The 11,521-nt window shown below is 33.0% G+C and overlaps 1 protein-coding gene across 3 annotated transcripts; it reads right to left on the bottom strand.

Annotated features, from left to right (window-relative positions):
• Nucleotides 1–540: 540 nt before the first annotated feature.
• LOC120082127 (bidirectional amino acid transporter 1) lies at nt 541–4,151 on the bottom strand. 3 transcript variants are annotated; one of them, XM_039037365.2, is made up of 8 exons: nt 3,730–4,151; nt 3,347–3,607; nt 2,597–2,615; nt 2,281–2,500; nt 2,024–2,205; nt 1,637–1,926; nt 1,420–1,549; nt 541–1,144 (listed from the first exon to the last, which is right to left on the bottom strand). In XM_039037365.2, exons 1-8 carry the CDS (start codon nt 3,819–3,821, stop codon nt 797–799), a joined length of 1,542 nt encoding a protein of 513 aa, XP_038893293.1. In that variant the 5' UTR covers nt 3,822–4,151; the 3' UTR covers nt 541–796. The 3 variants fall into 3 exon arrangements, with proteins under 3 accessions (XP_038893293.1, XP_038893292.1, XP_090171238.1); XM_039037364.2 differs by having other exon boundaries at nt 2,281–2,615; XM_090315112.1 differs by having other exon boundaries at nt 1,637–1,922; nt 2,020–2,205; nt 2,281–2,615.
• Nucleotides 4,152–11,521: the final 7,370 nt, after the last annotated feature.

Consider the following 11,521-nt stretch of genomic DNA (forward strand, 5'->3'; position numbering starts at 1 on the left):
TGTTTGAGTTTCACACTTTTACACCTTTTTTGTCACGAGTAATAGTTGCATGCTAGATGAGCTTCACCAATCTTTTGTAGCCCAACCCAGCCACGCAAAAGGAAGGAAAAAAAATGGTCATGTGTCAAACAAAGGTTAAACTATTCAGCTGGGTGCAATCCAACTAGTTGACAAGTATTTTTTGCCTAATTTTTACCTATTTGATTAGAAAGGGGTTTTTATTCTCTCTTAAAGAGAGAGTTCATTAAGCCGTCTAACTATTTTGCCCTCTGATTCGGAGTATTTCTTAGCATAGTAAATGTACATAAATTAATTAAATGTTGATTTTATACCATGTATAGAGACAATATGCAAGCTCTCACTAATTTACAAGAACATTTCTTATGCATTCCTTAAAGTGAATGTTTCAGCCATTTCATTAGATATAAAAAGGTGACTACTTTTATTTTGTATTCAATCTTATTAAGAGAAAAATATCCTATAAAATAAATTCCCGGACTAATATAGTCCCAATGAAAGCACAATATTGGAAAAAGATGATGAATAAAGTTGGAATATGAATTAATATATCAGCAATGAACTTAACTACACTCGATTTAGGAAGCTATTTTTTTACAATTCCTATTTGAAGCGAGCATGTTATACATGTTATTTTCTAGAATTCTTGAACATATGTAACAACCATAAGCCCTGGCTGCAAAACAGTAACTGGAAAAAGAAAGACAACAATAAACTAAAAATCATCTAACTGTTATTCATTTGAAAGAAGAGAAACCTATTTCCATAGACCACAGCTTCATATTGGTATGTTCGTTACTGGCCCTTTGAACCAATGCCGAGCACTCACGATCCAGGTAGAAATGGTAATGATCAACAAGCAGCCAACTGCAATGGGAGTGTAGTTGAGAGTTGTGTCTGTAATGGGGTACTCGACAGGCAACGAAAAGAAGACTGAAATTATAACCACCCAAAGAACTGCCACCCAACCGACGATGATTCCATAGTGGCCCAAATTGAAAGGTCCAGGCACAAAGGACCTCCTTGCCAAAGTCACTCTAAAAAATATGGGCAAGGCATATGCAATGTATAGACCAATTGTTGCTATAGAAACCATAGCATTAAAGGCCACTGTGCTTCCAAGAGACTGCAAAAAGTTACAAGAAGTAAATAAATCCTCCTCCTGCATATAAAGGGCATTGTTTTCTATGGGGCAATAAGACTTCAAACAACCTACAATGGAAGAGAATGATTCTTGGTGTAGCCAACCAAGTAGTGCATATATCCATCGAATTAAAACTAAAATTTACTGTAAATTGCTAGGTGTGATTGCTATTGAAGTTATTGTAATGTGAGATTATGATACCAATGAATGGATTCAGAGAGTAAAAAGTAGATGTAACTTAATGCAAATGTTCATACCGTTAATGCCATACAAAACGATATGAAAGCAGAGAGCCAAACTGCATTTATGGGAACCTCGTTTCCATTCACTTTATGCCACGTTGACGAAAATGGCATCGCTCCATCTCTGGAGAATGCATAAGCCATTCTGTGAAAAGAAATTATACAAATATGAAGCTGTGAGCCAAAATACATACATCGTTATCCGTAAAACAAGAGCAGAAAGTCAGCTTGCCTGGAGTTACTGGTGACAGAGCTCATTCCACAGAAAAAGATTGCAACAGCTACCACACCCAAGCAAATAATTCCTCCAACTCCATTGCCATATCTGCTCTTGAATGCTTGGTAAAATATTTCGGCAATGGCATATCCTCCAGCATCATTGTTTTCATCCAAAAGGTTTGGGATGCTGGTAATGGCAAAAGTGATGCCGAGTATGTAACACCAACCAACAACAATTGATATCCCAATGGAGCTAATAATTCCCCTTGGTCCATTCTTATCAGCTTCTATTGTTTCTTCTGTCTGTAATGTTGTAGGAAGAAGCAAATTCCGTTGCAAGTTATCTAACCGTTATATATAGACATAAGACAAATTACTAAAACAGAGGTAGAGAACTTGCCATATGAGCAGATGCATCATACCCAGTTAGGGTATATTGACTCATTAGAAGTCCCAAAATAAATATGTAAAGTCTACTGTTAATTCCTTCCCCATTATCAGTATTGAAATGAGTGAAAACAAACTCGGGACTGGCCCTTTCCGTTGCCACCAAGGGGATGAGGAATGTAAGAAGAAAAACACCTAAGAATGTGACATCCTGTTAGGAATGTAAGCTTGAGAAAAGTTTCAAAGAAAGAGAAACTGAACTTTCATTACCAAAAAAGTTCCATGCTGCAGCAAACTGTCCAAAGAAAGACAACCATGAAATGGACAGGCTGTTCAAGATAGCATGTACCAACAAAATTGCACCATGGAAAACAATCACTACATATTTAGATGCCTCATATCCTCCATTGTTTTTACCCCCTGTGCTAAGCAGAATTATCACTTGAATTAGCTGAGCAAGTGAATAATCAATACTGGTTGTGACAGCCCACTGCATTATATCACTTCCATGAGTTAGGGGATACAAAAAGAAAAGCTTAACCTGATTATAAGAATTTAAACTTTGGTGTAAGATGTTTAGAACCACCTGTCCAACAATGTTAAACCTGTGCAAAGATCAAAGTTATTTGCAAGAAATCAGAAAGTGTCAGGATAGAATAGCTAATACATAGAAAATAATGTAACTTAATGTAACTGGATTTTTTTATGATGAGCAAACAATGAACAAGCAAATCATGTCCTTGCGTCAATAAAACAATTAGAGGGTGTCTGGCACACTGAATTCATAAGTCGGTGTTAAATAATCAACTCTACCAAATTCAACAGTGTTCACTATTGAAATTTGCACATTTATTGAGAAGTTACATCTTCCTCTCTTTCTCTCTTTCTCTCTTCCACCCTGTAATGTTTTCTAACTTCGATTAAAGAACTTTGCACCCAAACACAAATTTCTTAACTCTAACATATTAACTCTAGACTTCAAACTCAACCCAGTGCTCCAAATAGCTCCAAGGAGCAGGGAGGAAAGAAATGAAGTGCTTCAAACTATTCCACCATGAACAGTGAACACATTTTCATTTGGCTTAATTGAAAGCCTTTCAATTGTAAGGGATGAGAAAACAGTTTTGCTAAACTAGACAACACATAGTTATTAAATCCAAACGCGGGTACAAATCTTAATCCATCTGCCAATTTCAATATCAAGATTACTTAATGGTGAACAACTGAACATTCATTTTACCTCTACGCGCTAATATCTCATTTTAATTCGAGCATCCAATCAGAATAAGATGGAAATTATGACCCAGACAAGGAGAGATACGAAAATAATGATTACCAGCCAGTCATCCAAGAGGCAAAAGGAGCCCAATTTGGACCCGCAAGCTTAGCACTCCAATAGTAGAGACCTCCAGAAGTTGGATATGAGGAACAAATCTCAGCCATGGACAATCCAACAAACATGGTGAAAACGCCAGCAATAAACCATCCATAAACCAACGAAACAGGACCACCAAAATTTAGCCCATTATTGTAAAGAGTGGTTATACCAGTAAGAACCGAGATAATCGAAAACGAAAACGCGAAATTAGAGACGACCCTGCAATTCAATAACTAAACCCATCAAACACAACGATTGAAAATACTCAGATTCACAACACACAAGCAAACGCAGATCAGAAAGCAAAAACCACACAAGAAACAGATAGTTGAGAAATTTACGAGAGGTCACGCTTGAGTTCTTGTTTGTATCCGAGCTCATTGAGACGAGCATGGCCAGTATCAAGCAAACCATCGTCCTTTGTAGTCACCATAGTCGAAAGAATCAAGGAAAAATCAGCGAAAAAGACCAGTCTCCGGTCGTCTTCTTCCCTGCGCCTTGGAATTTGGCATCAAATGAGTTGTCTCACTACCAAAATAAAAAACCCAAAAACAATGCTCTCAACTCTTTGGATTTCTTGAAGAATTCGATTCGATTATATAGGGAGAGGTTGTTGGGTCAAAGAAAGACGCTGAATCCAAATCTCCATTTATTACACGAGTGGAAGAAAATTTGGGTCCATACACAAAAAAAATTGCATGCTCTGTCTTTTCTCTCTCTTTTCGAGAGTAGAGAGCCAACTCATTGTTGTTATTATAGTTCTGCCCCAATCATTTTTTTTTTTCATTTTCTGTTGGATGAAGAAAACCGAAAAGGGGGAATCTTTTATTTTTTCCTTCCTTTTTGGGTGGTTTCTTTTATAATATAATATTAAAAGAAATTGCATGGTGTTAACAAATTTTTACATACGAAAAAAATATCAAATTATTTATAGAAATAAAAAAAACTAATTGATACTGATATATTTCTATCAACGATAAATTTGTATCAATTTCTATCATGATAGTATCAATAGACTTCTATCAATTTTCTATCACCAATAGACAGTGATAGACTTTTATCAGTTTCTATAAATAATAGACTTATATAAATCTCTACCAACGATAGCATCTACCGATGATAACAATGGTTATCACAATTATACTATTTGTGCAAATATATTTTTTTATTTTCAAATTTTTAAAAATCTCTCTTTGTAACACTTTTTTTTTCCCTTTCTAGTAGGGTTGGCAAAATTGCCCTGCCTTAATAGGGGCGGGGAATCCCCTGTTTGACCGGGGATGGGTCAAATCGGGGAGTTTTTTCGGAGTCCCGTCTGGGGACGGGGCGGGGACGAGGATGGTATCCCGGCCCCAACCCCGATTTTATATAGTTATATTTTTAATATTTTATAAATATATATTTATAATATATAAAATAACTTATTTATATGTATATTTATAATGTATACTGTTGTAAACCCAATATTGAATATATAAATTTTAAATTTAAGCCAAAAATAAAGTCCAAACTTAAAAATTAAAAGAAAAAAATGGGAAATCCCCGCGAATCTAATAGGGGATTCTCGAAGGAAATTAGTAGGGGAATCTCCGCGGGGAAACGAGGAATGGGGCCTCGCAGGGACCCAATGGTGGGGACGGGGGCAGGGATGGGGGAAATTTCCCCCACGGGACCGGTGACGGGAAACCCTCCCCTGCCTCGATCCGACTCCGTTGCCAACCCTCTTTTCTAGTGTTAAAATAAAAGGTCAAGTCAAACGGTTTACAGTTTAATAGTTGTATGTATTTAATACGTTTCTCAAATAAAAAAACAAAAAGATTAAAGACATGATCATATTAAAAACTGCGTTGATTGATTAATTGAGTTCCATCTGTCATAATCTGCTCCACACAAATATTAGTTTTTGGAAAAACTTTTAATGTTGCGTGTAATAAGTTCTAAATTTCGAAAATGTTTAGGTACCAAATGTTTAATACGTATTTACATATTCAATGTTGTAAAAAATATATAAAAAATATTTTTTCAGTCCCGAATTTTGAAGATGGAAGAATTTGTGAGATTTTGACCTCTAATTTCTTAAAAGGTAACTTTTAAGTTCCGTTCGATAATCATTTAATTTTTTGTTTTTATTTTTAAAAATTAAATTTATTTCATTCACATTTTTTACAATTACATTTTTCTTAAGTATAGTGATTGAATTCTTAGCCAAATTTCAAAAACAAAACCAATATTTCGAAAGTTGCTTTCCTTAGTTCTCAAATTTTGGTTTGATTTTTCAAATCATTGGTGAAAAGTAGATAACAAAGGAAGAAATTTGAAGTTATAAGTAGTAGCCATAGGCTTAATTTTAAAAAACAAAAACAAAAACAAAATGGTTACCAAACATAGCGTTATTGAGTTTTGAGAAAATATGTGTATCTAGTCTCTGAATTTTTAAAATATATATTTTTAGTTCTCAAGTTCTTAAAAATAGATTAAATGATCCTTGAGACATTTTTATTATTTTAAACTAGAACAATAAAATTAGAGAGAAGAGAAATTTGTAGAAATTAATTGCTTTATTAGGTACAAAATTGAATTTTATCAGATAAAACTTGAAATTTTTAAATTTTATCTAGTAGATCCATGGGTTTTACAAAATTTGGGAAGTTCAATAATTAAGTTTGTATAGATGACCCATTCACAAGCACCTTTATGATTAATGACTCGTTCCTCATAAACATATGAAATCTAACATATTTATAACCTATAATGTTAGGGATGATCATGTCTATTGTTGCCTTAATGTGATGATCATCTTGAAGGAATAGAATTCCATTGCGAAAGCATGTGAATGCATGTGTCAAAGTAATTCAATTTGAAAAACTCGAAAAACAGAGAAATTATAGAAAAACGAGATAAACATTTATAAATTACAGCATGCAAGGTGGAAATGATGAGAATAACTAATCCTTGAAGACTTTTCTTTTCGTAATTCCTTTCCTTGAAACTGAACAACACGAACACAAATCTCCCTCGAACTGGAAAACACCTCTCACGAACAAACAAGTCACGAATAGGGGACACTACCACTTGGTTTTCTCACTATTCTCTGGATAAAGAATCAAGAATGTGTGGGTTCCTTAATTTGGTAGGGAGAATTGATTTTGTGTGAGAGAAGTTTCTTAAGGAAGAAGATGAAGAATGCAAAGATTTTTTATTTATTTATTTTATTTCGAGTGATCTATGCATTGGATTGAAGCTTCTTAAAATGAATCTCCTCCCGGGTTGGAGAAGGAGTTAAAACTCCCATCCACTAACTCTGAGAGTGATTATTTTTAATTTAAATAAATTAAATATTAAATCAAATTTAATATATAATTAAATAAATATTAATTAATTAATTAAAGATCATATATTTAATTTAATTTTAATCATATTAAAATAACATAACCTATAGTTTTAATATGAATCTCATTCATATTAATTTTAACCTATAGTATTATATGAATCTTATACATATAATCAATATTTAAATCTTATTCAAATATTTATCTCTCACACATTATAAAGTATCATTTTGAATCTTATTCAAAATTAACTTTATGTTATAAGGTATCTATATACATTATATTAATTGTATCTTATACAATTAATTTCCTTATTCATTAGAGGATAATAATTTGAAAAACAAGAAAAACACAATTAAGCATGTTATAACACATTGCATAGGGATAACCATGTGTAGCCCTAATGTAATAGTCATCTCTATTGCGATAAAACTTCTAAACAAAAAACACAACAAGCTGTGACAAAACTGTTGGGATTTATGTCATAAAGCCTCATAATTAATTATTAATTATGCAATATTAATTTATCCATTAATAAGAAAAATCCAAGGTTATTATATGTAGTCTTAAACAGTATGTAGTTGACATATAGGTAAATTATGTTCAAGAAATAACCTAAAGATCTATAGTATATGGATAAGGTTGAGTGTCTTATCTTGGTGACACTATGGATACGGTCCACTTTGTAATAGTTACAAATGGTTTGATCCAAACTATTCATTTGGATACATGTGAATGGGGTATCATATACAAAATGCTTGTATAAGACTGGATCGAAAAATATTCAATCTCTCTTTGTAAATCCATTAATTGATGAGATTAATATTTCATAGGATGATTATGTGCGACTGGATCTTAATCTTGAGTGATTCATGAACTCCTATCTGTGAGATCAGTCATTTGATTTACATGGGTGAGAGTGACCCGAGTTGCCGACTCAATAAGGCTACCATTTTGGGACTTGACTAAATGGAGAACTGGGAACATAACTTCACAAGATAAAATTACTCATTCTCAGTAAGTAGATGAGTAATTTTCGGATCTTGAACAAGGGGCCCAACTCTCTCACGAGCCTGAAATGGACTTAGTTTATGGTTGGACTATAAACAAATTGTTCATTAAATGAATTAGTGGTACTTAAGAAAAAGATGTAATTACAAGGATAAAACAAAGATTCGACCCATCTGTAATTATGAAAAACTCGTGAAAGATCGACTTGCTTATATTGATTATATCAACGGACACAACTTGTCCTATAGTGCATAGATGTTCGACTATAGGTCTATGGTTTGCCTTGTAGTTGATGAATGAAGGTTAATTTAATTAAAGAGCTTAATTAGTTAATCTTAGATCATTAAAGAGTATAATCTGTAGATTCATGAGGTCCCCTTGCTAGTTCACCACGGACCAACAAGGATCAAATATATTGAAAGAAAATTTTGAAATATTCAAATTTACGAGGAAAAATATTAATTGTATTGGATATAATTAAATACATGTTTTATTATAAAGTTTATTTGGATGAGATTCAAATTATAACTTTATAATATAGAGAATTAATTTATTTGGATGAGATCCATATAAATAAATAAATTATTTATCGAATTAAATAGATAATGGGAGAATTAATTTATTTGAATATGATTCAAATAATTAATTATTTAATTTGAATTTGAGATAATGCAGAGAATAAATATTTAAATGCAATTTAAATATTTAAAACATTTTGATGAGATATTAATTAGGTAAATATTTATTAATATTGGATATTATTGAATATTTAATTTAAAATCTTTGCATAGGGTTATCTAATAGGATTAAGAGTAACCAAGTAGAGTTCTATAAATAGGACCCTAGATATAGGAGTAAAGAACATGCAAGCAGAAGCAATTTAGATCTAAAGCACTATAATTACAATAATTTTATGGATTAAGCATGCTTGTTCAAAACTGAAAAACCGAGTTTGAAGAACAAACCATGATGTAGTTCAAAATTGAACCAATCCTCTAGATATTTTTTATCACAAACACTTTGTGGATCACCCACTGCTAGAGTGTTCCTCGTTATTCTCCGGCCTTAGAACGAATTGTGGGATCTAAAATAGTGATGAAATTCTAGGAAAAATAGAGTTTGAGAGAATTTGGAGCTAAGTATTTCGGTATTCCAACTTCAAAAGCCAGCCATTCAACTCCAATCTCAGCAATTCTTTCTTCTATTTAAAGAATAAATCATGCCATATCAGAATCTTCTCAAAGTGAAACCAAATTGATCACTTATTAGTAGGAATTGAGGTTTTTTAAAGAGGTTCACTAAACATCAATAGCTTTTGGTTATAGCCTTTTACAAAATAGGCTATGAAATGTAAGGAAAAAAAGCGGTAAAGATTAAAAACAAAAAAAATTCATTCTGTGCCTAAAAATTCCAAAAAAGAAACCCTTATTTGCCCTCCTCATTGCTGCTCAAGTGAAAATTGGTTTCTCTCCTATTCTTTATCATTTTTGCAAGCTCTCTTGGTTTCTTCCTCCCTTCTACCTTAGGAATGGTTTTTTTCCCTCCTTCGAGTTATGAGACGCGCCAGAGGTATTTTCTTTTCTCATCTTCCTCCATTATTTCTTTCGCTATGAATCAACAAGAATTAACAACATCTTTACCTTCATCCTCTTCGACAATTCCACCTCTTTCTTTTTCCCATCTTTTTCTATTTCCCTCTTACTCTCACCCCTATTTTCCATTTCTTATCATACTCTCACTCTCACTCTCAGTTGCACGCCGTCCATGACCGCCACATGCCACTGCACGACGATCACTAACTCGCTTGTCGTTACCGCTGTCACCACATTTCCCAAGCCATCCCACGCCCTTAGCCTCTCATTGTCGTTTCTCAAGCAATGATTGGAGTTTGGGTGACTTATCTTTAGGCCTTTCTTGCTTGACTGACGAATGCCCACTTTCTGTTTGAAACTCACATTTCTTCAGAGGTTTTCCTTCCATGGTAGAGAAGAAGTATAAACTTATCCTTAATCAGATTTGTTCTCTGTCTTTTTATTATTGCTGTTAGTCCAAAATTGGGAGCTTTAGATGTAGTATCTAGAGTAATCTATAGATTTTCTCTTTATCTTTTATTTGTGATATTACGATCACAATAATCAATTTTTTTTAATCTTACATTTCTTCTGGGTGAGTTCGCGGATTTGTTTGTGTATAATTGATGGGTTTGAAGGCTGTGTACTGATGTCATTGTTTTGGATTGTGATTTATGAATTTGTAGAAAACCAAGAGTGGAATATGACTTCAAGTTCACTTTCTTGATTATATAATCAAACAGTAGTCTTCCTGATTCTAGTTTAGTATTCTTTCAAAAGGGTAAATTATAAGTTCACCACTGAAGATAGCCTTGAGGATTATAGTTAAAAGGTCTTTTAGTTAAGATTCTTTCTGCAAGATGGGTTTATAGTTTCTTATAATATGCTTGTGGCTTTATGTTACTTAGGCCACATCAAAGAAAGTCATTACAAGGGAAGAGTAGGAGAAGAAGCTTAATGACATAAAGATTAGGAAAGAAGACATGAATAAGTTGGTAATGAATTTCCTCGTCACTGAAGTTTATGTTGATGCAGCTGAGAAATTCTGGATGGAAATTAGGACTAAGCGTATCTATTTGATAATTTAGTTATAAAGGTTCTCATTCTCATCCCCTCTCTCTATTTTTGTTTATATAGAATACTAATTATGTAGTGTTCTATATATTTTTCCATTGGTTGCTTATTCTTATGGATATATTACAAAAATAGATCTTGCAACCATAATAGGCTGTTAAGAAGGTAGTACAATGCGGCAATGTTGAGGATGCAATTGAGAAAATGTAGTTTGAATCTTGAGGTTTGATTCTTGAATTAAAAATTTTGTTTGGTACTTGGATTATATGGACATCAATATCTTAAGAAATAATTGTGCAAGAAAGTTATGCTTTGAAATTTTAACTATGTTCTCTTTGCTCGTGCTGTTAGCATTAAAATGTGAAATCAAATGTTGAGTCATTTAACTAGTGTTAGCTTCCTGTGATGAATATCTTCTTGAATTGTTAAGATCATGCACTTGGGATTTTAAGTGTTGATTACATTATAGACCAGCTACCAATAAAAATTGTTCATGAAATAATTTCTACCTTGTGTGCCTTTGGATTTTTCATATTCATTGAATTAAAATCTGGTGTGTGCTTGAGATCTTAGATGGTTAGCCATTTCCTTTAGCATTTACACATGGTATATTGCTTGATGAGTACACATATTTGTTTAATCTATTTGGGAATTTTCAATGAACCTTTTCTTTTCCCCCTTTCTTTCTGAGGATGTGATTCCACTCCCTTTATGGTTTGAGTTTAAGTGATCTTATTTGCTTCTTTGAATTCTATGCTCATTTTTTGCTTCAAAGTACACTTGGGATTTTGAGTATAGATGACATTATAGACCAACTACCGCATAGATAGATTGAGGAAGTGTTAATAATGAGATAGATTAAGAAGCTTTCTTTAATTGCATAGAGGACTTGCTAAATTTCACCATTAATGTCAGCTCCAACATAAGGTTTCCTCCAATTTGGTTGACTCAATCCAACACAAGGATACTTTTTGTTTGAGCAACAAATATGGCATCTCCATTGAGATCTTTGTTTAGATGAGTTTCCCAAAGCTTTTGTGATAACATAACAATGGAAGAAGATAGTTTTTGTTGGGAATATCCTAAAATTCATAGTTCATAATTTTGAAACATTTTCTATTTTGCAATAAAAGTATTATTGAGACTTC

The sequence above is a fragment of the Benincasa hispida genome, chromosome 7 (assembly GCF_027475165.1).
Source record: "Benincasa hispida cultivar pf3 chromosome 7, pf3_genome.v1.1, whole genome shotgun sequence".
Classification (NCBI taxonomy): domain Eukaryota; kingdom Viridiplantae; phylum Streptophyta; class Magnoliopsida; order Cucurbitales; family Cucurbitaceae; genus Benincasa; species Benincasa hispida.